The 25,063-nt window shown below is 42.7% G+C and overlaps 3 protein-coding genes across 7 annotated transcripts; all 3 read right to left on the bottom strand.

Annotated features, from left to right (window-relative positions):
- Window positions 1–125: 125 nt before the first annotated feature.
- On the bottom strand, window positions 126–11,913 carry LOC133474802 (gastrula zinc finger protein XlCGF8.2DB-like). 4 transcript variants are annotated; one of them, XM_061766830.1, is made up of 4 exons: window positions 11,639–11,913; window positions 6,349–6,630; window positions 1,831–2,079; window positions 126–1,002 (listed from the first exon to the last, which is right to left on the bottom strand). In XM_061766830.1, the coding sequence occupies exons 1-4, from the start codon at window positions 11,805–11,807 to the stop codon at window positions 788–790; spliced, it is 915 nt and encodes a 304-aa protein (XP_061622814.1). In that variant the 5' UTR covers window positions 11,808–11,913; the 3' UTR covers window positions 126–787. The 4 variants fall into 4 exon arrangements, with proteins under 4 accessions (XP_061622814.1, XP_061622812.1, XP_061622813.1 ...); XM_061766828.1 differs by having other exon boundaries at window positions 862–2,079; XM_061766831.1 differs by lacking the exons at window positions 126–1,002; window positions 1,831–2,079; window positions 6,349–6,630 and adding exons at window positions 7,124–7,684; window positions 7,827–8,089.
- Window positions 11,914–12,216: 303 nt separating this feature from the next.
- On the bottom strand, window positions 12,217–16,053 carry LOC133474801 (oocyte zinc finger protein XlCOF6.1-like). The gene is made up of 2 exons (XM_061766827.1): window positions 15,840–16,053; window positions 12,217–14,687 (listed from the first exon to the last, which is right to left on the bottom strand). The coding sequence occupies exons 1-2, from the start codon at window positions 15,922–15,924 to the stop codon at window positions 13,444–13,446; spliced, it is 1,329 nt and encodes a 442-aa protein (XP_061622811.1). The 5' UTR covers window positions 15,925–16,053; the 3' UTR covers window positions 12,217–13,443.
- A 517-nt stretch (window positions 16,054–16,570) lies between these two features.
- LOC133474798 (zinc finger protein OZF-like) lies at window positions 16,571–24,599 on the bottom strand. 2 transcript variants are annotated; one of them, XM_061766822.1, is made up of 3 exons: window positions 24,493–24,599; window positions 19,410–19,748; window positions 16,571–18,242 (listed from the first exon to the last, which is right to left on the bottom strand). In XM_061766822.1, the coding sequence occupies exons 1-3, from the start codon at window positions 24,533–24,535 to the stop codon at window positions 16,993–16,995; spliced, it is 1,632 nt and encodes a 543-aa protein (XP_061622806.1). In that variant the 5' UTR covers window positions 24,536–24,599; the 3' UTR covers window positions 16,571–16,992. The 2 variants fall into 2 exon arrangements, with proteins under 2 accessions (XP_061622806.1, XP_061622805.1); XM_061766821.1 differs by lacking the exon at window positions 24,493–24,599 and adding an exon at window positions 23,333–23,577 and having other exon boundaries at window positions 16,575–18,242.
- Window positions 24,600–25,063: the final 464 nt, after the last annotated feature.

The raw sequence follows: 25,063 nt of genomic DNA, 5'->3' as shown, positions 1-25,063 counted from the left end.
AGCAACCAATCAGTGCAGTGGCGCGCGTGCTGGAGCCAGTAATAATTAAGAAGGGCGTGTCCTGGCTAGAAAGTGGGGGAATCCTAATAATTTCTCAGAAAGCTTGACCAAGCAAGAAAAACATACAGAGGTCAAAATCATCTTTATTGCAAATAATGTGAGCAAAACAATCATATTATTTGATTTATGACTGTACATGGATGATTTATACTGATTTTTTTGACTTAGTGGACCTTACAGTTTGACAACGTTCAGTTTGGCCCAGAAGGATTTGCAAAATGACAGCGTATTCAAAGTTTGCGGCCGGGATGAAAACCAAAATAACAAGGATGCCTGCACATTTTGCTACCGTTGCTCATAAAAAGTCCAAACAAGAGAACTGGAAATAGACTATCATGCATTAATAGCACATACTTTGTGCTATTAATGACATTGACAAAAAGTAAACCTCATGAAAATTGTTTGCTCCATGATCAAACTCATTTATTTGCAATTGTCCATGCATTGCCTTTAGTGGGAACGTCGACCTCCCCAACATGGCCGCCACGTAGGCACATTGGTTAGCTTGGCTGCTATAGTCCACTGGCTATCTAGTAAGTTTTCTATTCATCTCTATGTTGTGCTGTTTGAGCTCTGAAATGTCTCCACCAACCCCTCTTGTCTCGGATGCGCCATCTGACACCACGGCGACGTCGCTCTCAATTTAACCCACCTTGAACCCGACTACGTGAATGACACAGGATTGCGTCGTCACGTCTCCGCAGCACATACACAATTAATGGGTTTGTCAATGTCGCGCCGCAAGCCTGCTGAATGCAGGTGTGAAAAGGCTTTTACGGGTGGATGCACGGAAGCACGGACGTACTGTACACTGCATGTGACTTGTCCTCCGCCAAACCCCTGAGACTGACTCACCAAACCCCTTGAAATCGATCGAAGGTTGAGAACCACTGATGTAGACAGACAATATTACAATACTCACGGGCATATGTTCTTTATCCCCTGCAAAAAGAAAATCGTATTACTGCAGCTTACTGACTCAGTTGTGAAACTGTTCTTTAACTGTCTTTATGTCACCGTCTGTATTATACTGCCCCTGGTGGCCAAGGTGCACACCGGAGGGCGCACAAGGGCTCATTCATTTCAGTGAGGAAAGATGATTTGAGATACGAGTGTTTTAAGTTACGAGCGTGGTCATGGAAAGAACTAAACTCGTAAGTCAAGACACCACTGTAATTATAAAAAAAAAAAAAAAAGTCAGCTCAACTGAGCAGGATTGTATTTATTCTCCATCATGTTTTCGCATATGTGCGGTCAAACTGTACTTATAAGAAAAGCTTTCGCCACAAATTGAGCATCGAAAGGGTTTTTGTCCCGTATGAGTCGACGTGTGCGCGATCAACGACACCCGGTGAGCAAACTGATCGCCACAAACTGAACAACGGAAAGGTTTTTCTCCCGTGTGCGTTCTCATGTGTGCGACCATGTTTGCCCTTTGGTTGAAAATTTTACTGCAAACGGAGCAACGAAATGGCTTCTCTCCCGTGTGCGTGTGCATGTGTCTGGTCAAATTGTAATTATATGCAAATCTTTCTCCGCAAACGGAGCAGGTGAACGGTTTTTCTCCCGTGTGCGTGGCAGTGTGGCCAACCAAGGAGACCTTGCGAGCAAATGTTTCGCCACAAATTGAACAACAAAAAGGTTTTTCTCCGGTGTGCGTTCTCATGTGCGTCACCATATTTGACTTTCGAGCGAACCTTTCGCCACAAACCGAGCAGGTGAAACGCTTTTGTGTCTCCTTTTTAGAGCATTTTGAGCTTTTGTCGTCACCTTCGCAGTCCGTGTCGCTCCTCGACGATTCTTCCGTGTCGTCACTATGTGACAGTGGAGCTAAGAGGTTATCTCCTGCTGGCGGTCCTCCATGGTGGTCTCCACTTGGACTCCGTTGAGGTACTTGTGATGACTCGGGCGCTTCGTCTTCGTCATCTTCACTTTTCACTGAGATGACAGTCAGTGGCAATTTGCTGACATCAACATCCTCCTCTTCCTCTTTAACGTAGGGGGGCTGCAGATCCGAGTCTGCAGCACACAAGCAACACAATCACAGTTCAGCCCAAAAAAAGTCAAAGGCAAGTGGGTACAAGGGTCGCAAAATTTTAGGAATTTTCAAAGTTGGACACTTTCCATGGAAATTAATTTATGGTAAAAAAAAAAAAACAGGAATTTCCAAAATTGAAGGTTGGCTCTTAATAGGGAACTTGATTGATTGATAATTTTTTATTGAATATATAAACATGTAACAGAAGATATTATAATAGAAAGTAAAAGAAAAAAAAGAAAATAAGAAAATCAGTTGAGTCATCGTTAAGGACAGTTTAGATGTTCAAAACAGAGGAGGAAGAAGTACAAAGAAATGATTTAGCCCTGAAATACAGTCATGAAAAAAATTATTAGACCAACCTTGTTTGTTCAGTTTCTTTTTCAATTTTAATGCCTGGTACAAATAAATGTACATTTCTTTGTACAAATATAAAGATGAGAAGAAAAAGAGCTCATACTAGTTTAATTTAAGAGCCATTTTCCTTGCTTTTCTTGATAGCACCCAAAATCACTGGGAATAAATTAAGCTTAAGAATGTCAATAGGACATAAGGTATTATGGAATAAGATGCATTTTTGTCGTGTTCATTTTATTGAAGGGGCAATATACCTTTAGTGGTACCAGGCATTAACATGAACATGAAATTGAAGAAACAAAGTGGTCTAATAATTATTTTCCATGACTCTATATTTTTGCAGAATTATTTTTGGAGCATAATCTTAATTAAAACAACCGTATTTCATGCAATTACAGTGGTAACTTGATTTACATAAGAGAGCCCCAACTTACCAACTTTTACAAGCAGCCGCTGAATCGATTTTTTTTCATTGACTTGCGATCCAAAATTAAAGGTACGTACAAATTTGGAATACACTGCCACACAATTACCATACAATTAAGATACTGCCATGCTATCTATTTTGCATGGATGTCTGCTAATGACCAAATAAAATGTTTAGATTTTAATATGATAACTTTCCAGTAGCTCATTCACTGCCGTGGACGTTTACTGTCACCCACCTACATATTCGTCAAGTACGTTTTTTTTTAAACGTGTAGGCTTTAAAGAGGGTATGTGTCGTGACCGTGAGAAAGGATGTGACAGATCATGCAATGAATGGCAAACGCCATGTAAAAAAAAAAAAAGCCACCGACGTTCAACTCCAGCCATGCGGTGAGTCAACGTTGTTGAATATCAGTTAAAAACGAACTGTTGCAGCTTTCAGTTTGTCAGTAAATTCTCAGTTTCTCAGTCTAGTTTTTGTTTTTATAGTTTTGGTGAAACAAAATAAACGTGTATTCTTTCTGTAGATTTGATGCTTATTATTGCCACAGAACACAGGTTTTGAAAGATCAGTCAACATGCTCTTCACAATAAGGGGACCGCTGCTTTGAAAATAGCTTCCGTTAAATGACCCTAAATTCCCAGTTAATTCTCATGTGAAAATTTGCAATGTGGAATATTTCCCAAACTCCTCAGCCTAACTTCCAACGGAAATTTTTCGGGATTTTACAACCCGAGTTAGATACCCCACCATAGTGAAGACTTTGCTCAACTACCATTCGTCCATTTGTTCGTCAACAGCGCTTCCCCTCACGACAAGGTGAGCTGGAGCTTGTCCGAATTTGACTTTTGGCGAGAGGCGGGGTTCACCCACCCAGAACTGCTCTCAGGGCACAAACAACAAAACAACCATACACGCTAACAACTATGGACGATTTAGTCTTAAATGAGCATAGTATGCAAGTTTTAGAATGTAGAAAAAGAAACAGACCAAAACCATTTGTCTTTTGAGAAAAGCTTCAGGTTGGCTGCAAGGACCATTTACGGTTAGTGCTATAGCGCCACCTGTTGCTTACTGTGCAAAATGCTTCCGTTTAAGTTAATTCAACATAAACGGACCTTCGATGTGAGTCTTTGAGCAAACAGCTTCCAGTTGTCGACGTTGTCTCTCGTTCTCCTCTGTCGCTCGACAAAGTTGCTCCTCGTAAGACGCTATCGTTCTTTCAAACAAGTCGAAAATTTCGTCGGCGGCCGCAATTAGTCGCTCCCTTACCAACTCCTTCAACATTGTCACAACAATTTTTTTCCACTGTCAAATATTTCACTCGCGCGAACTTGTGGCTATTAATCGTGAAATGAAGCGGAACCAGTGGCCACGACCAGCCGTACTGCGCATGCGTAAATCAGTCGCCATGTTGACCGTTTTTCTAAAACATCTTTATTGACCAAAGTGAATTAACAACAAACAAAATAGTAGCAAACTCGAGGGGGAACTTGGAAGACACCAAAGTAGGAAAACGCTTGTCAGATGGCTTTTCAGGTAAAACAAAAACAAAACGTACTTGTTCCATATTTATAAGGGGCTATTAATCATCAGGTCTTCTTAAAACACACACACACACTAGAAATTCATTACGACCAGCCTCCATGAAGCACACTGCCGCCATCTTGCGGCGGTCTTAAAGACTGCTCGAGAGACAGTGAATGTAGCAAAGAGAACACAATGAATGGTCCTTTTTGCAAAGAATGCCAGGAACGAAAATGTTAGTATTTGACTTGTTATGACAGCTCATACAATAAAATACAGCAATAACCAAAATACAATATTCTAATGCAAATTTAAATGCAATAACATTGTAATGTGTAGTAAAGACAACACTGCAAAACAAACAGACACTGATCAAATGGGATTTATCAACTATGGTTGTGTTGGAATATTTTCATATGCCGTAAACCCAATTTATTTGCAGTTCGTTATTCACAAATTCACCTATTTGTGTGTTGTCTGTGCAACTTAACCCCAGGTTTGCACTTAATAACGCAAGTATTCATGTTTTTGTGAAATGCCCTACGAACGCCGTCAAGAAAGTATGTTGAAGAGATACATCTCAGCTGAGAGACATTCTTTGTTTGTCAGGGAGGAGCAAAATTTCGCCTGGGTTGTGAGTCAGTGACGGAGAGTCTTTGCCGCATGTGCATGTAAAAGCGTACTTACAATCCAATGATCTGTAAGACATTTTGAAGAGTTAGGGTTGTAACATGAGTTTGAATGATATTACAACTGTTTTGGATATTTGTTTTCAAATATAAGCACCGAGCCTGCTAAAAGAGAGAAGACTCTTCTTTCACCAGAATTTTTTTTTCTTGCTTTTTCTATTCTTTAGTAATCAGCAGTAGAACATAGGTTGCTGACCAAAAAAAAAAACAAGCTTTTTGTGAAAAGAAACATGTCAAGCAGAACAGTGACTTTGATGCTAATATTTTTGCTTTTCCGACACCTCATACTTGAAGAGAAGACCGAGAAAGGCTTTTGATGGCAAGATCATTTATTTACAAATATCGAACTAAGACATGCACCATGAACAACACTGATTCACTGCATGGCATGCCTGTGGCTTTTTTAAATGGCATTCGCCATTCCCTCCAGTGAGCTAATATAGCAATTCTAAATTTTTGGGTGGGCATCAATTACTGGCCTTTAATATAAACGTAGCAGGAAAGCATTCATTCACCATTGTGTTTCCGCATGTGTGTCGTCAAACTGCACTTCTTGAAATAACTTTTATCACAAAGTGAGCAAGTGAAAGGTTTTTCTCCCGTGTGTGTTCTCATGTGTGCAACCACATGTGCCCTTTGAGAGAATATTTTACCGCAAACTGTGCAATTGAAAGGTTTCTCTCCCGTGTGGGTCCGCATGTGCACATTTAAAGAGAACCTGTGAGCAAACACATCGCCGCAAATTGAGCAGCAGAAAGGTTTTTCCCCCGTGTGTTTCCGCATGTGTACACTCAAGGAGAACTTGTGAGCAAAGGCGTCGCCACAAACTGAGCAACAAAACGGTTTCTCCCCCGTGTGCGTCCTCATGTGTTTAATCATGTTTGGCTTCTGGGGGAATCTTTTGCCGCACACTGAGCAACAAAAGGGTTTTTCTCCCGTGTGCGTCTGCATGTGTGCATTTAAACTGTGCTTATAAGAATAGCTTTCGCCGCAAACAGAGCACGTGAAAGGTTTTTCTCCCGTGTGTGTCGCTGTGTGTGCGGTCAAAGAGACCTTCTGAGTAAATTCATCACCACAAACTGAGCAACTGTAGGGTTTTTCTCCTGTGTGTGTTCTCATGTGTTTTTTCAAATGTTCCTTTCGAGCAAATATTTTACTGCAAACTGAGCAAGTAAAACTTTTTTTGCCTGTGCGACATTTCATGTCAGTTGTGCCCTTTTCAGAAATTTGAAAGTGTCTGTCATCACCTCCACAGTCTGCATTGCTCCTCAAAGATTCTTCTATGTCGTCACTGTCTGACAGTGGAGCTAAGCGCGTGTCTGGTTGCGGTCCTCCATGGTGGTCTCCACTTGGAATGCGAAGATGATGCTGTGATGACTCAGGCAATTCGTCATCTTCATCTTCGGTCTTCACGACGACGACGTTCAGTGGCAACCTGCTGATGTCAGTCTCATCCTCTTCTTCCTTAATCTGAGGGGACCGTGGAGCCACTTCTTGCTCGTTGATGCGGGGAGACCGTGGTTCTGAGTCTGCAAGCAAGACAATCGCAACTTAGGGACGTAGTGACTTAGTGACTACTAATAGGGTCGCAGATTGAGTCCTATTGCGCCCAAAGGAAAAGCCCTGTTTTTTAAAAGATTTTTTAAAAGGGGACATAGAAGAACATTTGCATGTAAATATACCAGATTATAGCCATAGGCTAGTTTCCATCTGTAGTCCCTTGGCAGGTTGATGTAACATTTTAAGTATAAACACAGTAAAAGTAGGACATGAAAAGTCAAGACATAAACAATACAAGTACCAAGATCATTCATTCATTCAGTGGTAGGCGACCATCAGAGCAAGTGTGCAAGAGAAGTGCCATTGTGTATCAGATAATGAATATTGCACATTGCCTTACTGCATATCACTAAAAAGTGCTACGAGTTAAAAATATGAAATCTTTTTTTTTTAATATTAAATCTTTTGTTTTTAAATATACGACTTTAGAAACAACTACTCAGAAAAGTAGTACAACGCAGATTTGTATGAAATACATTTTATTTGGCTGAAACATCAGAACAGTGAGCACTCAAGTAATTATAAAAAATTACAAAATAAAACAAGTTCCAGTCTATATTTTATGCTTAAACGGCATATAACAAATATTAAGGGTAATTTATTAATATAACATTCTTGTTTTAAGACAAAGTGCCATCCATTTTCAAACTTGCTTAAATGCATATTCAGTATCGTGCATTAATTTTTTAATAACAAAAAGAAACATCCCGTGTAAAAACACATCAGAGGAAGGCAGAGGAATCGACGGGCAACAGTGGAAACGTGAGGATAGGCTCCCTCAAGCTGCATCCACCAATTGAGCGGATCATCATTCAGGGTCAAGGGACACTCCATAACAAACATCGTCACCTCCTTTTCTGCAGCTTCTTGATCAGTTATTGTTTCAGCGTCGCTCCTGTGAGAGGAAAATGTGGGACCAAGAAGATCAGCCAAAGAACATGATGCTCTGGGTCTCATCAGGGATGGCTGAATGTTGGGATCTGATGGGGGAACAGGCGGATCATCCTCTGCACATACTACATTCTGAAAAACAAAAAACAAGATTTTAAAATTAACATTATAGTAAACAATCCAAATAACATTTTACAAATTGTAAAGTCGAACATTATAAACGCTTACACCAAGAGTTACAATTGTAAATCTGCAAGTATTGAAATTGACTTACACTGTGCTTTTGCATTTCTGCTACCACAGCATCAGTCAGTCTGGAGTAGAAGTGGGCAGCCTCTTCATCAGACAGAAAGGGGAGACACTTGAACCATAGGTCCACTGCAGATGCCATGTACAGGGTCTCCTTTTCATTGGCATATATTTTCGACAGATCTTGTGCTGCCTTGAGGTCCCTAACTGTATCTGAATCCTCAAGAGTTTTCTTCTGTTCCCTTGACCAGCTTGGGGTGCAAGCAGTGCTGCACACACAGCTGGTTGCTATGCGAAAAACATCTCAGTCATGTCATAGGAACTGTTCCATCTTGGGACCACGTCTGTGATCAGTCTATATTTTGGTAGCTGAAGTTAGGCCTGTTTGAGCTGAAGCTGGTGACTTGCTATAGTACTGCATCTGATGAACCATGTTGGGGGCATGATCAGTGACCAACACTGGATTTTTTTTCACTTAGGCCCCATTCATTAAGAATAGCAATAGATACGCAATGTTCTCTCCCGTGTGGCTGTCAGACATTGGTCGCGTTTCCAACACATGAGAAAGCATCTTCCAGTCGTCGTTGATGTTAACTTCTACTTTTTGTTCTAAACTCTGCAAGACGACAGCTGACTTCAGTGTAAAAAAAAAAAAGCGAGCCAGGCTAACTCCCGCGAGACCTCTAATGCTTCTCTGGCGGGCTGCAAGGCCCTGGTGTGGTGTGTGCCATCTAGTGGACGGGAGTTTAGGTGCACCACAAAAGAAAGATGCTGCATTGAATATTTCGGCCAAAAATGAATGTATAAAAGTCGATTAGGACGCATTTTGAATCGATCCAAGAATTGTGCAACGTAAGATGGCGCTATATCGCCGACTCGATCATTTTTAAACACCTCTAATGAGTATAATACAGTACATTTAATTAAATAAAATTAGCTGCGTGGGTTTTCTCCGGGCACACTGGTTTCCTCCCACATCCCCCAAAACATGCGTGGTAGGTTGATTGAAGACTCTAAATTGCCCGCAGGTGTGAATGTGAGCGCGAATGGCTGTTTGTTTATATGTGCCGTGCGATTGGCTGGCGACCGGTTCAGGGTGTACTCCGCCTCTCGCCCGAAGATGACTAGGATAGGCTCCAGCACGCCTGCGACCCTTGTGAGGATAAGCGGTACAGACAATGGATGGAAATTAGCTCAGACATGTCAAATGCAGTTAATTCGGTTTTAACATTTGGGGAATTTCACATTCAAGTTCAGGAGTAAATCCATTCTCCCTTTCCTCAATTCACATTCATCCACACTGTTGTTAGTAGGGATGAGCGAGTATTGAGAGCAGGTATCTGGCCCACACCGGCCTTATTTCAAGCTATCGGGTACTCGTGAAGGCTATTGATACCAGGCACCAATACATCACACATCATCAAATCATCATGTGCGTCAGTAAGAAAGAAAGGTCTTTGTTCACAATCATCTGTCAATCATCTTCTTTTCCTTTGGGCTTGTCCCTTTAGGGGTCGCCACAGCGCGTCATCCTTTTCCATGTAAGCCTATCTCCTGCACCCTCCTCTCTCACACCAACTGCCCTCATGTCTTCCCTCACGACATCCATCAACCTTCTCTTTGGCCTTCCTTTAGCTCTCTTGCCTTGCAGCTCCATCCTCATCATCCTTCTACCAATATACTCACTATTTCTCCTCTGGACGTGTCCAAACCATCGAAGTCTGCTCTCTCTAACTTTGTCTCCAAAAGATCGAACCTTGGATGTCCCTCTGATGAGCTCATTTCTAATTTTATCCAACCTGGTCACTCCGAGAGCGAACCTCAACATCTTCATTTCCGCCACCTCCAGCTCTGCTTCCTGTTGTCTCTTCAGTGCCACTGTCTCCAATCCGTACATCATGGCTGACCTCCCCACTGTTTTATAAACTTTCCCTTCATCCTAGCAGAGACTCTTCTGTCACATAACACACCTGACACCTTCCTCCACCCGTTCCAACCTGCTTGGACCCGTTTCTTCCCTTCCTGACCACACCAATTACGACTCTCTCTCTCTGTCTGGGATGCTCAGAACTACTTCGTCTAGCTCCTACCAGAATTTCTCTTTTACCTCTAGGTCACATCCTACCTGTGGGTCATAGCCGCTAATCACATTATACATAACACCCTCAAGTTCAAGTTTCAGCCTCATCACTCGATCTGATACTCTTTTCACCTCCAAGACATTCTTACCTAACTCTTCCTTTAAAATAACCCCTACTCCATTTCTCTTCCCATCTACACTATGGTAAAATAATTTAAACCCTGCCCTTAAACTTCTAGCCTTACTGCCTTTCCACCTGGTCTCCTGGACATACAATATATCAACCTTTCTCCTAATCATCATGTCAACCAACTCCCGAGATTTTTCTGTCATAGTCACAACATTCAAAGTCCCCACATTCAGTTCTAGGCTCTGTGCTTTCCTCTTCTCTTTCTGCCGAAGAACCCGCTTTCCACCTCTTCTTCTTCATCGACTCCGACCCACGGTAGTTGAATTTCCACCGGCGCCGGTGGCTGACGTTGTTAACCCAGGCCACAACCGATCCGGTATGGAATTCTTTGGATGAACGCTCATATTTGTTTCGCAAAGCTTTAAGCCAGATGCCCTTCCTGACGCAACCATCTGCATTTATCCGGGCTTGGGACCGGCCTACAGTTTGCAGTGGCTTGTGCCCCCCATAGGGCTGCATTACAATTATCTGTTAATGTGTTAAATAAAATTATATGTATCAAATGTAATAGTGGTATCGTAATCAGTATTATCGAGTACTCAAGAGTGAATCCTTGTCCCGGTATCAAGTCTGAAAAAAAGTGGTATCGAACATCCCTTGTTGTTAGATTATCTTTCTGGTGATGATTGGCTAAAATAACATGACCACATGAGAGCATTCAAAGAGGCGTCTGTAACGGACTTGCAGGCTTTCATCGGGGAAAGTCATGTCGCTGTGAACTACTGTGCTTTTCCTCACATTTACGTTATATTTTACATTGGCTATCAACCTCAACTGTTGTAAAGGAAATCGAGTTGTTTTGTATGGCTCACTACAATCTCAGAGGGAAAAAGAATTATTCATCGAAAGGTAACGGCGAGACCACTTCAGGCTTGACAACAATGGTGGCTGGAAAGGAAAGTGACCCAACGCTGAAATGCTTCATGCTATACAATCTTGACAATGTTATATATATCGCATTGATTTTGATGTAATTTATGATCCTATGATTTGGTTGTTAGGTGATGTTGAGCTGCTTAATGTGAACTTTCATTAAAAAAAAATATATTTGTTGCTGCTAGCCAGCACTGCAGGGAAAAAAAGATAATAGTTGTCAATTGGAAATCTGAAAGGTCTGCATCACTGAGTCACTGGGTGAACGAACTCTCTTCTTATTGTACGCTGGAACACATATTGTGTGGGATTAGGAGAAAACCTGCAAACTTTGAAAAAATCTGGGAACGTAGCCTCTCATTAGTTAACAAGGCCTAATGGCCTTGGGGTACAACTATTATGCATTGGGGGCAGTGTGGTATACCGTTCTGGGGTAGGGATGGGGGGTGTTTTTTTTTTTTTTTTGGTGGGATAAATCTTTTGTATTATTTTTCTTTTTCTTCGTTCTGAATAATTTATATATGTATATTTTTCCCTTAAATCTTTGTTTTCTGTCTTGTTACACACACACAAAAAAAGGTGACTGATGGGATTGATGAACATATGAACAACAGAGAACTCAATTAATTTCATTAATTGCTGATTGTGTTAAATGTTTAAACTTTAGGTAGAACTTTACCAGACGTAAACCGACCTTCGATTCGAGTCTTCGAGCAAACCTCTTGCAGTTGTCGTCGTTGTCCTTCGTTCTCCTCTCTCGCCCGACAAAGTTGCTCCTCGTACGACGCGATCGTTCTTTCAAACAGTCCGAAGATTTCGTCGGCGGCCGCAATGAGTCGCTTCCTTACCAACGCTTTCAACATTTTGCTGTTTTTTTCCGCCCTGTTTACGTGTCAGGTTAAAGCGACGCGTTCGCTGACGCCTATTTTCCCCCTTCTTCGACCGCTGTGAAGTTGCGCGTGCGTCTAAAATGTCTATCTACGGTAATGCGAGAGGGACAAAACACGTTCAAATCTCGCGATGGTGATACAGCCTGAGGGGGGTTCTCCGGTTTCCCCCCACATCCCAAAAACATGCATGGTAGGTTGGTTGATTGAAAACTCTAAATTGGACGAAAGTGTGAATGTGAGTCCGAATGGTTGTTTGCTTTTATGTGCCCTAATTTTAGTTTTAAAAAAAATAAAATAAAAAAATAATATATATAATTTTTTTAAGGCAATGTTGCCCATGCTTATCTCGTGGCAGTATTAAAGACAAAAGAGGAGACGCAAAAAAGTTAGAATCTGTACAGTATCGTCTTTATTGCAAAGATTATGACCAACACAAAGATCACCTTTGAATTGTTACGACACAACAACACATTAAAATACAAGAATCTAAGACAAGACAAAGAAAATACAATGTTAAGTGCAATAACATGTTCATGTCCCACGGAGAAAACAGTAAATATAACAACTGAGTAACAAACCATAAAAGACGATTCATAAATGCATTTTAACTCATTTTAAATAAAAAGTACAGTGGTGCCATGAGACACGAGTTTAACTTCTTCCGTGACCATGGTCGAACCTCAAAACACTAATATTTCAAATCATCTTCTTCCATTGAAACAAATGGAAATTCCAGTCATCTGTTTCAGCCTCCCCCACAAAAAAACAAGAACATTTATTCCTTCATTCATTTTCCGTACCGCTTCTTCTCACCAGGGTCGCGGGCATGCTGGAGCCTATGCCAGCTATTTTCGGGCAGGAGGCAGGGTACACCCTGAACTGGTTGCCAGCCAATCGCAGGGCACATAGAAACAAACAACCATTCGCACTCACAGTCACACCTACGGGCAATTTAGAGTCCTTAATTAACCTACCATGCATGTTTTTGGGATGTGGGAGGAAACCAGAGTACCCGGAGAAAACCCACGCAGGCACGGGGGAGAACACGCAAACTCCACACAAGCGGGGCCGGGATTTGAACCAAGGAACTCAGAACTGTGAGGCGGAACCAGTCGAACCGTGCCGCCCCGAAAATGTATTTTATTCAGTTATTTTTTATTGGAAAATGGTGTTTTCCGTTATGTGTTAGCATAGGCAGACTTAAGCTATGCAGTTGTTTTAAATACCCAACATAAATCTTTGTTTAATGTTTAGTTTGATGGCCAACTTTAACTGGAAATGACAATAAACAGCTTGAAGCCTCTTTTTGGGGAGAATTGTTTACCACATGCCAAATTGCTCTTTTTGTGAAGTGAATTGAGTTCACTGCCACCATACAGCCCTCGTATCTCAAGTTTGCACTCGCAACTCAAAGCAAAAAAATTAATCGTCTGAACGATGACTCGAAAAACTTTTATGTTGGGTCACTTGTATCTCAAGGCACCACTGTATGAATATTGATGATCAGACTTATGCTTCCCTGATTGACACACTTCATTTCGAGTTCATTCATCATACAACTGATCAACTGTGAAGTATTGATTAAGAAAGAAATAAGGCAGAAAAACATTTATTCTGTGTTGTGTTTCCGCATGTGTATGGTTAAACTGCACTTCTTGAAATAGCTTTTATCACAAAGTGAGCAAGTGAAAGGTTTTTCTCCTGTGTGTGTTCTCATGTGTCCGACCAAGTGTGCCCTTTGAGAGAACATTTTATTGCACACTGTGCAACCAAACGGTTTTTCTCCCGTATGTGTCCGCATGTGTGCTATCATGTTTATGCTTTGAGAGAATATTTTACCGCAAACTGAGCAACTGAAGGGTTTTTCTCCTGTGTGTTTTTGCATGTGTACGCTCAAAGAGAAGCTTTGAGCAAATGCATCGCCACAAATTGAGCAACTAAAAGGTTTTTCACCCGTGTGCGTTCTCATGTGTTTGATCATGTTTTGCTTTTGAGGGAATGCTTTACCGCAAACTGAGCAGCTAAAGGGTTTTTCTCCCGTGTGCGTCCGCATGTGCGCATTCAAACTGTGCTTATAAGAAACGCTTTCGCCACAAACCGAGCATGTGAAAGGTTTTTCCCCCGTATGTGTCGCTGTGTGTGCAATCAAAGTGGGCTTGTGAGCAAATTGTCTACCACAAATGGAGCAAGTGAAAGGCTTTTCTCCCGTGTGCGTTCTCATGTGCTTGTTCAAATGGTCTTTTATCAAATACACTTTGCCACAAACTGAGCAAGTGAAAGGATTTTCAACCGTGTGTGTTACTTTGTGTACAATTAAAGAGACCTTTTCTGCAAATGTTTCGCCACAAACTGAACAACTAAACGTTTTTTCTCTCGTGTGGGTCCTCATGTGTCGAATCCTGTACGCCTTGGTAAAGCTTTTACCACAAACTGAGCAAATAAAATCGTCTTTCTGTGTGTGAGGTCTCACGTGAGTTGTCTCCTTTTCAGAGCATTTTAAGCGTTTGTCGTCACCTCCGGAGTGTGCGTCGCTCGTCAAAGGTTCTTCTATCTCTTGGCTATGTGACAGTGGAGCTGAGAGGTTGTCTGCTGGTGGTGGTCCTCCACTTGGGCTGAGATGGTGAGGCTGTGACCACTCGGATGTTTCGTCTTCTTCATCTTCGCTCTTCACAACGACGACGTTCAGTGGCAACTCGCTGACGTCAAACTCCTCCTCTTCCTCTTTGATGTGTTGGTGCTGGGGCTCCTCCTCTTTACCGTGGGGTGGCTGTGGACACTTCCGCTCCAAATTGGAGCTCCCTGCTTCCAGCTGGGGGGGAAGTTCCTCTCGGCGACCAGTCAGCCTCTGGTTCTCTGTGGGACACAAGCGACACAAACACAGTTTAGCTCACACACGCCGGTGTTACATAGTCCATCCAAATATTTTGCAGGTTGGCAGGGCCCGTCTACTTGACATGGAATGCTCGCCATCAATTTTCTATAGCGCTTGTCTTTCTTAGAACGAGCTGGAGTCTATTCCAGCTGACAAGAAGCGATTCACCCTGAACTGTTCACCAGTCCATCGCAGAGCACAATAGTACGCAACTGTGCAAAATACATCACCTGGAGCATTTATCTAATAACATGACAAAAAAATTAAAACATAAATGAAATACATCATACTCACCAGAGATGCTGAATATTAAATGTATTAATATCTGCAGACGTGTTTTGATAGTCGAAGTTGGCTGTGACAAGGGTTGCGCTAACCAGCCAATGAGACAGCATACAAATGCTGACGTCACAGAGGGTCAACTCGAATTTGAAATCTGATTGGTAAAACAAACAGTCCCATCACTAATAACCAGTAACAAAAAATGTTTTGTCCACTTTGTTTCTTCAATTTCTTGTTCATTTTAATGCCTGGTACCAATAAAGGTATGTTACCTCAAGAATACAATGAACACAACAAAAATGCAGCTGATTCTGTAATACTTTCTGTACGATTTGACATGCTTACGTTTAATTGTATTCCCAGTGATTTTGGTTACTTCCAAGAAAACCATCGAAATAGCTGGATATCGTCTAAGAAATTAAACTATTATGAGCTATTTTTGTTGTCATCATTACATTTTCCAAACAAATGTATCTTTAGCTGCACCAGGAATTAAAAATGAACACAAAAGAAACAAGGGTGGTCTAATTTGTTTTATTTTTATTTTTTCCCCGTGGCTGTCGTTTACATTTTTTTTTTTTTTTTTGCCAGCACTACCGATTATGAAGGCGGCGGGCATATTAGATTGACATGGCAACACGCAGATGATTAAATTTGATTGGACAGCAAACTCTAAAGTGCACATACTGGTCAGTTTAGGTTGTAAGTGTAGGTCGGTCAGCACGTCTGATAGTGTTGAAATAAACAGATACGACCTCGCTTGGTACTACGACTTCGTATTTTCTGTCAGTCTGGATTCCCTCTGCGGCATAATAGCAATCCCGCAACCCTACCACAACACGTGAACACACCTTCCGTGTACAACAACGCAGCCGGAGCCAAGAAAATGTCGTCCTGTTGTCGAGCTCCACAAAGTTGCTCGTCGGAAGACGACATCGTTCTTTAAAAAAAAAAAAAAAAAACTTCCGAAGTTCGATAGTTTTACACAAAAACCACCTCGCTCTCGGTCTCACGTCGACCAATTTCCCGACTAATGCCGTTTTCTTCTTCGATTATGTTTTACGGCAGGGAAACCATCCGCAACGTCACAGGGCGACACGGCGGCCATCTTGCAACGGTACGGCACGGTCGAACAAAATATCACGTTTTCTCCCAGGTTCCGTCATTTGTTAAACATTACAAATGTTAAGTTATTAAGTATTGTGTTTACGTACGTTTTGACCAAAGGGAGAAGAGGAAACGCTTATTTTCACATAATCTGTAAAGAATTTTTTTTTTACTTCTATTAATTCAATGTAAATTGATACAAGTTAATTATTTTGTTTGGGATCATGAGAAAAAGGAATCCAAAAAGGGGGGGAAAATTTTATTTGTTTTACTTTAAAAAAAAATATGATTAGAATCAGAAATCGGGTTTCATCATTTTAAAAAACCGGGAGATTTTATTTTGAGACCGTATCACACAGGAGTACCTCAAGGCGATGACATCACATGTACTCCCAAATTCCAAAGGCACGACTCGTATAGACTTTCTTGATACAACTATTAAAACTTCCACTCCACAGTCACTTTTAGCACATAGTTTAAGCAATGAAAAGGTCTGTGAAAGACTAAAGAAGAGTTGCAAAGATGTCCGAATATGAGCAGTCTCCTCTTTATTGCAAAGATTGTGACCAACACAAACAAAACATTTGACTGACAATTAATAAAACAAAATATAGCAACAACAAATTAAAATACAAGAACCCAAATCAGACTCCAAAATACTCAATGCGATAACATAGTAATGTGTCGCAAAGTTAACGGAAAACAATACAAACCAAAATATTATTTTTAACTATTATTTTAAAACGGATTTATAAATACGGGTCAGATTAAAGTTGTCCTGAATGGTGCGTTCCATTTTCACTTCAATCATCACACAACTGATCAATTCTTAACAACTGCTGCAATCGACTGTTATGTCCACCCACCTCTTTGAGCACAAACATGGGAGGAAAGCATTTATTCTCCGTTATGTTTACGCATGTGTGCCGTCAAACTGGACCTCTTCAAAAAGCTCTCATCGCAAAATGAGCAAGTGAAAGGTTTTTCATCCGAATGTGCCTTCCTGTGTCTACTCATAGCGGACTTGTGAGAAAAGTTTTTCCCACAAACCGAACAAGTAAAAGGTTTTTCTCCCGTGTGTCTTCTCATGTGTGCAATCATATTTTCTTTTCGAGCAAAACTTTCACTGCAAACTGAGCAAGTAAATGGTTTTTCTCCCGTGTGCATCCGCATGTGTGCATTCAAACTGTGGCGATATGAGAGAGTTTCGCCACAAATTGAGCAAGTGAAAGGTTTTTCTCCCGTGTGCGTGGCTGTGTGTGCAATTAAAGAGACCTTGCGAACAAATTTTTCGCCACAAACCGAGCAACTAAAGGGTTTTTCTCCTGTGTGTGTCCTCATGTGCTTAGTCAAATCGGACTTATGAGAAAACCTTTTATCACAAACAGAGCAAGTGAAAGGTTTTTCTCCTGTGTGTGTTCTCATGTGCTTATTCAGATCGGACTTATAAGAAAAGTTTTTATCACAAACAGAGCAATGCAAAGGTTTTTCTCCTGTGTGTGTCGCTGTGTGCGCTATCAAAGTGGCCTTGTGAGCAAACCTTTCACCACAAACTGAGCAACTGTGAGGTTTTTCCCCTGTATGCGTTCTCATGTGTTTATTCAAATAGTCTTTGATCAAATATACCTTGCCGCAAACTGAGCAAGTGAAAGGATTTTCTGCCGTGTGCGTTACTTTGTGTACGATCAAAGCGACCTTTTCTGCAAATGTTTCACCGCAAACAGAACAGCCAAAAACTTTCTCTCTGCTGTGTGTTTTTATGCGCCTAATCTTACCTGCCTCGGTAAAGCTTTTGCCACCAATGGAGCATTTCAAGCGTTTCTTGTCACCTTTGCAGTCTGTGCTGCTCCTCAAAAGTTCTTTCATGTCTTGGCTATGTGACAGTGGCGCTGACAGGTTGTCTGCTGGTGGTGGTCCTCCACTTGGGCAGTGATGGTGAACCTGTGACCACTCGGGTGTTTCGTCTTCTTCATATTCGCTCTTCACGACGACGACGTTCAGTGGCAACGTGCTGACGTCAACCTCCTCCCCTTCCTCTTTAACGCAGACAAGCTCCGGATCCTCCGCTTCCTCTTTGGTGTAAGGGGGCTGCGGACGCAAACTGGAGCTCCCCGCCTGCAGCTGAGGGGGAGGTTCCTCTCGGCCATCTTTGCGACACAAGCCACAGAAACACAGTTTAGTCGAGGTGCAATAATTAATCAACAACTATTTTAACAATCGTTTAGAGATCTTCTTTAACTTAAAATTGTCCAAATCCTCGGAATTTCAGCCTCTCAACAGTAAATATTCTTGTATTTCTGCAGTCCTTCATGAAAGCGGACTGATGATCTTTTTTTGTATGTTGTATACTGATTGTATTATTGTTTAGATACTAAATAACTATATATATACTGTACATATATAAATAAGTGAAAAAATTGGATCGAGACATCCCTATACGCTACTATCATGTTGGGGTTACTGTTTTAAATATTGACTATTAGTGTTTGGCGTGCTGGAGCCTATCCCAGCAAACTCTGGGCGAGAGGTGAGGTACACCCTGAACTGGTTGCCAGCCAATCGCAGGAATTTCCAGGCTTCAATTAACCTAGCATGCATGTTTTTGGGATGTGGGAGGAAACCGGAGTACCAGGAGAAAACCCACGCAGGCACTGGGAGAACATGCAAACTCCACACAGGCGAGGCCAGATTTGAACCCGGGTCCTCAGAACTGTGAGGCAGATGTGCTCACCGGATATCTACACACATGCGTGCGCGCATGCACACAGACACGCACACGGCCAATCAGACGGAGGGTCCCCGCTCCTCACAGTCAATAGGGTTGGGAATCTCTAGCATGGGCGGCGTTTGAAATACGAGTGCTCACGTGCACGAAGCTACGTTTTCTGATGACGAGCCGGGAGGTGCACAGCTTTTATCACAAAGTAAGCAAGTGAAAGGTTTTTCTCCTGTGTGTGTTCTCATCTGTCTGACCAAGTGTGGCCTTTGAGAGAACATTTTATTGCACACTGTGCAACCAAGTGGGTTTTCTCCTGGATGTCCACGTGTGGTACCATGTTTATGCTTTGAGAGAATATTTTGCCGCAAACTGAGCAACTGAAGGGTTTTTCTCCTGTGTTTTTGCATGTGTACGCTCAAAGAGAAGTTTCGAGCAAATTAATCGCCACAAATTGAGCAACTAAAAGGTTTTTCTCCTGTGTGCGTTCTCATGTGTCAAATCACACCACAAACTGAGCAAATAAAATCGTCTTTCTGTGGATGAGGTCTCACGTGAGTTGTCTCCTTTTCAGAGCATTTTAAGCATTTGTCGTCACCTCCGGAGTGTGCGTCGCTCGTCAAAAGTTCTTCTGTTTCTTGGCTATGTGACAGTGGAGCTGAGAGGTTGTCTGCTGGTGGTGGTCCTCCACTTGGGCTGAGATGGTGAGGCTGTGACCACTCGGATGTTTCGTCTTCTTCATCTTCGCTCTTCACAACGACGACGTTCAGTGGCAACTCGCTGACGTCAAAGTCCTCCTCTTCCTCTTTGATGTGTTGGTGCTGGGGCTCCTCCTCTTTACCGCGGGGTGGCTGTGGACGCTTCCGCTCCAAATTGGAGCTCCGTGCTTCCAGTTGGGGGGGAAGTTCCTCTCGGCGACCAGTCAGCCTCTGGTTGTCTGTGGGACACAAGCGACACAAACACAGTTTAGCTCACACACGCCGGTGTTACATAGTCCATCCAAATATTTTGCAGGTTGGCAGGGCCCGTCTACTTGACATGGAATGCCCGCCATCAATTTTCTATAGCGCTTGTCTTTCTTAGAACGTGCTGGAGTCTATTCCAGCTGACAAGAAGCGATTCACCCTGAACTGTTCACCAGTCCATCGCAGAGCACAATAGTACGCAACTGTGCAAAATACATCACCTGGAGCATTTATCTAATAACATGACAAAAACATTAAAACATAAATGAAATACATCGTATTCACCAGAAATGCTGAATATTAAATGTATTAATATGTGCAGACTTAGTCGAAGTTGGCTGTGACAAGGTTGGCTCTAACCAGCCAATGAGAGGGCATAAAAATGCTGACGTCACCGAGGGCCAACTCGAATTTGAAATTTGATTGGCAAAATAAAAAATATGAGTCCCCTTTGTTTCTTCAATTTCTTGTTCATTTTAATTCCTGGTACCAATAAAGGTATCTTACCTCAAGAATACAATGACAATTTTGTTGTCATCATTATATTTTCCAAACAAATATACCTTTAGCGGTACCAGGCACTAAAAATGAACACTAAAGAAACAAGGGTGGTCTAATATATACATCTTTTTTTTCTCCATGGCTGTAAATTAAGCATTTTTTTTCGCCAGCACTACCGATTATGAAGGCGGCAGGCATATTAGTTTGACAAAGCTAAACTCGACCACGAACTCCCTAAATACAAGCAGCACATCGACTGTCCTACCAGGGAAAATAATACTTTAGACCACTGCTACACTACGGTAAAAAACACATACCGCGCTATTCCTCGTGCAGCCCTGGGCTCGTCTGATCACTGCTTAATTCACTTAATACCGACGTACAGGCAAGAACTTAAATGCGCGAAGCCTACAGTGAAAACAGTGAAAAAGTGGACAAATGAAGCCAAGATGGAACTTCAAAGCTGTTTAGACTGCACAGACTGGAGTGTCTTTGAAAATTCAGCTGGCAGCCTGGATGAATATACGGACACTGTCACATCCTATATCAGTTTCTGTGAAGAGGTTTGTGTACCAACATAATCTTTTCGCACATTCAACAACAACAAGCCGTGGTTCACTGCTAAACTTAAGCAGCTTCGCCAAGCTAAGGAGGACGCATATCAGAGCGGGGACAGGGCCCTGTATAATCGAGCTAGAAACCAGCTGACCAAAGAAATTAACATTGCAAAGAGGATCTATACAGCAAAGTTGGAAAAACAGTTTAGCGCAAACGACTCTAAATCAGTCTGGCATGCATTCCAGTCGCTGACTAATTACAAGCGACGATCCCCCCAAGCTGAGAACAATAGCACACTAGTGAACGACTTGAATACCTTCTTCTGCAGATTTGAAAAGGACAGTTTCACACCACACACCCACCCGGCCGCACCCGCGACCACAATCACACCTCTGACCTCTGCGTTAACCATTCATGAACAGGATGTGAGACGCATCTTCAACCAACAAAAGATTAACAAAGCGGCAGGCCCAGACCATGTGTCCCCATTCTGCCTCAAAGTCTGCGCGGACCAGCTCGCTCCAATCTTCACTCAGATCTTCAACAGATCTCTGGAACTGTGCGAAGTTCCATCCTGTTTCAAACGCTCCACCATCATTCCAGTCCCCAAGAAACCTGCAATCTCGGGTCTGAATGACTACAGGCCTGTCGCTTTGACATCTGTGGTCATGAAGTCCTTTGAACGTCTCGTGCTGGACCACCTCAAGAGTGTCACAGGTCCCCTGCTGGACCCCCTGCAGTTTGCCTACCAAGCGAACAGGTCTGCGGATGATGCAGTCAACATGGGACTGCACTTCATCCTAGAACACCTCGACAGTGCAGGGACCTACGCGAGGATCCTGTTCGTGGACTTCAGCTCAGCGTTCAACACCATCATCCCTGAACTCCTTTCATCCAAGCTTCTCCAGCTCAGCGTCTCACCTGCCATCTGCCAGTGGATTTACAGCTTTCTGACGGGCAGGACACAGCAGGTGAGGCTGGGGGAAACCATCTCATCCACACGCAGCATCAGCACTGGGGCACCCCAAGGTTGTGTCCTCTCTCTGCTGCTCTTCTCTCTCTACACGAACGACTGCACCTCAGCGAACCCGACTGTCAAACTCCTGAAGTTTGCAGATGACACCACTGTCATCGGCCTCATCAAGGACGGTGACGAGTCTGCATATCGACAGGAAGCGGAGCGGCTGGAGCTGTGGTGCGGCCGACACAACCTGGAGCTGAACACGCTCAAGACTGTAGAGATGAACGTGGACTTCAGGAGGCATCCTTCGCCACAGCTGCCCCTCACGTTGTCCAGCCGCCTTGTGTCAACCGTCGAGACCTTCAAGTTCCTGGGAATTACAATCTCCCAGGACCTGAAGTGGGCGACTAACATCAACTCCGTCCTCAAAAAGGCCCAGCAGAGGATGTACTTCCTGCGGCTTCTGAGAAAGCACGGCCTGCCACCGGAGCTGCTGAGACAGTTCTACACAGCGGTCATCGAATCAGTCCTGTGTTCTTCCATCACAGTCTGGTTTGGTGCTGCTACAAAAAAGGACAAACTCCGACTGCAACGGACAATCAAAACTGCTGAAAGGATTGTCGGTACCCCCCTACCCACCCTTGAGGACTTGCACGCTGCCAGAACTAAGACAAGGGCATGCAAAATCCTCTCGGACCCTCCCCACCCCGGTCACCAGCTCTTCCAGCTCCTTCCCTCAGGTAGGTGCTACCGATCAATGCAAACTAGAACTAGTAGACATTCCAACAGCTTCTTCCCTCTTGCGATCAACTTCTTAAACACCTGACCTACAATTCCATTACAATTTTTTGACTTCGTTGTCACATTTCTGTGGGGCCAATTATGTATTACTCGTGGACTCAGTGTCATTGTCTCGCCATGCTGCACTATTTGCATATACTGGCCACTCTTGCCAGAGTAGCATCTGCTCCATTGCACACTGTTTGAGGAGTATCTGTAACATTTGCACAACCAACATTGTCCCAGATTATCGCACTACTCGTCACTTTAAACCGCATACACTCCTTGAAGTCTCAGCGCCCCTTGCACAATGGTCATTGCACCGGTCTATTGCAATATTAGTCATTCGAACTGCTCTAAGTGCTAGAGGACTCTGCATCTTTTTGCACAATTGTTTTTTGTCAATGTCTTTATGTCTCCAAAGTGTTCTGTAAATTGACTGTCTGTTGTACTAGAGCGGCTCCAACTACCGGAGACAAATTCCTTGGGTGTTTTGGACATATTTGGCAAATAAAGATGATTCTGATTCTGACATGGCAACACGCAGATGATTAAATGTGATTGGACAGCAAAATCTAACGTGCACATACTGGAAGCAGTTTAGGTTGTAAGTGTAGGTCGGTCAGCACGTCTGATAGTGTTGAAATAAACAGATACGACCTCGCTTGGTACTACTACTTCGTATTTTCTGTCAGTCTGGATTCCCTCTGCGGCATAATCGCTATCCCGCAACCCTACCACAACACGTGAACACACCTTCCGTGTACAACAACGCAGCCGGAGCCAAGAAAATGTCGTCCTGTTGTCGAGCTCCACAAAGTTGCTCGTCGGAAGACGACATCGTTCTTGAAAAAAAAAAAACTTCCGAAGTTCGATAGTTTTACACAAAAACCACCTCGCTCTCGGTCTCACGTCGATCAGTTTCCCGACCTCTGCCTTTTTCTTCTTCGATGTTGTTCTACGGCAGGGAAACCATCCGCAACGTCACAAGGCGGCCATCTTGCAACGGTACGGCACGGTCGAACAAACTCGACAAAGGGTCATAAAATATATGAGATCAATTTTGTTTCAATAATGCAAAAAAATATATAAATATCAAAATAGTGGATGAATGCTAACGTCAAAACATTTTGTATGGAAAAATTTAATGCCTCTTCTCAACACGTTTTACAGAGTGGAACACAAGCTTGTTAAATTAATTAGGAATTTGAGCAAAGAGACTAAAGTTTAGTCTCTTTGTGGAGTTATTGGCGACTTCTAGAAACTTCCTCCCAAGCAGGAGATTTTCACCCTTACGCGTCCAGATTGTAAATGAATAGGGCAAGCGCAAGTCTGTCCCAGCTAACTTTGAATTAGAGAAGCGGGGTACACCCTGGACTGGTTGCCAGTCACATTTTAAAAATATGATTAGAATAAGAAATCGGGTTTTGTGATTTAAAAAAAAAAAAGTGGGAGATTTTATTTTAAGGCTGTATCATACAGGAGTACCTCAAGGCGATGACATCACATGTACTCACAAATCTCCAAAGGAAACAATGCCTTCAAAGTCAAAATGGTCTAAATGGCTCGAATGACGACTTGAGACTTCTTCTCTTCTGCCCTAGTGTGAATGTGTGAAGTGTTAGCCAAAAACAATTACATTTCAACAAGTAAACTGATTCAAAAATATTGTATGTGTGGTTGAAATTCAGACATACAGTGGGTACGGAAAGTATTCAGACCCCCTTAATTTTTTCACTCTTTGTTATATTGTAGCCATTTGCTAAAATCATTTACGTTCATTTTTTCCCTCATTAATGCACACACAGCACCGCATATTGACGAAATTGGAATTGAAAAAAGGGAAATTGTGGAAATTTTTGCAGATTTATTAAAAAAGAACAACTGAAATATCACACAGCCGTAAGTATACAGACCCTTTGCTGTGACACTCCTATATTTAACTCGGGTGCTGTCCATTTTTTCTGATCATCCTTGAGATGGTTCTACACTTTCATTGGAGTCCAGCTGTGTTTGATTATACTGATGGATCTTGATTAGGAAAGCCACACACCTGTCAATAAAAGACCTTACCGCTCACAGTGCATGTCAGAGCAAATAAGAATCATGAGGTCAAAGAAACTGCCTGAAGACCTCAGAGACAGAATTGTGGCAAGGTACAGATCTGGCCAAGGTTTTAAAAAATATATATTCTGCGACACTTAAGGTTCCTAAGAGCACAGTGGCCTCCATAATCCTTAAATGGAAGACGTTTGGGATGAACAGAACCCTACCGAGAGTTGGCTAAACTGAGCAATCGGGAGAGAAGGGCCTTGGTGAGAGAGGTAAAGAAGAACCCAAAGAGGCCTGTGGCTGAGCTCCAGAGATGCAGTCGGGAGATGGGAGAAAGTTCTAGAAAGTCAACCATCACTGCAGCCCTCCACCAGTCGGGGCTCTATGGTAGAGTAGCTCGACGGAAGCCTCTCCTCAATGCAAGACACATGAAAG

The sequence above is a fragment of the Phyllopteryx taeniolatus genome, chromosome 3 (assembly GCF_024500385.1).
Source record: "Phyllopteryx taeniolatus isolate TA_2022b chromosome 3, UOR_Ptae_1.2, whole genome shotgun sequence".
NCBI classification, from domain to species: Eukaryota; Metazoa; Chordata; class Actinopteri; order Syngnathiformes; family Syngnathidae; genus Phyllopteryx; species Phyllopteryx taeniolatus.
The sequence above is the reverse complement of the archived record's forward strand: the minus strand, read 5'-3'. Positions and strand labels throughout refer to the sequence as shown.

Bases quoted from the DNA above. Each gene is read 5' to 3' on its own strand.
- LOC133474798 (XM_061766821.1), bottom strand. From the start codon at position 23,417: ATGTCGTCTTCCGACGAGCAACTTTGTGGAGCTCGACAACAGGACGAC. The intron at 19,749-23,332 runs GTGTGTTCACGT...TGTGTCCCACAG, and splicing joins TGCGTTGTTGTACACGGAAG to ACAACCAGAGGCTGACTGGT. The intron at 18,243-19,409 runs GTGACGACAAAT...TGTGTCGCAAAG, and splicing joins GAGCGACGCACACTCCGGAG to ATGGCCGAGAGGAACCTCCC.
- LOC133474801 (XM_061766827.1), bottom strand. From the start codon at position 15,924: ATGTCGTCTTCCGACGAGCAACTTTGTGGAGCTCGACAACAGGACGAC. The intron at 14,688-15,839 runs GTGTGTTCACGT...TGTGTCCCACAG, and splicing joins TGCGTTGTTGTACACGGAAG to AGAACCAGAGGCTGACTGGT.
- LOC133474802 (XM_061766828.1), bottom strand. From the start codon at position 11,807: ATGTTGAAAGCGTTGGTAAGGAAGCGACTCATTGCGGCCGCCGACGAA. The intron at 6,631-11,638 runs GTCGGTTTACGT...TCTTGCTTGCAG, and splicing joins CTCGAAGACTCGAATCGAAG to ACTCAGAACCACGGTCTCCC. The intron at 2,080-6,348 runs GTGATGACAGAC...TGTGTGCTGCAG, and splicing joins GAGCAATGCAGACTGTGGAG to ACTCGGATCTGCAGCCCCCC.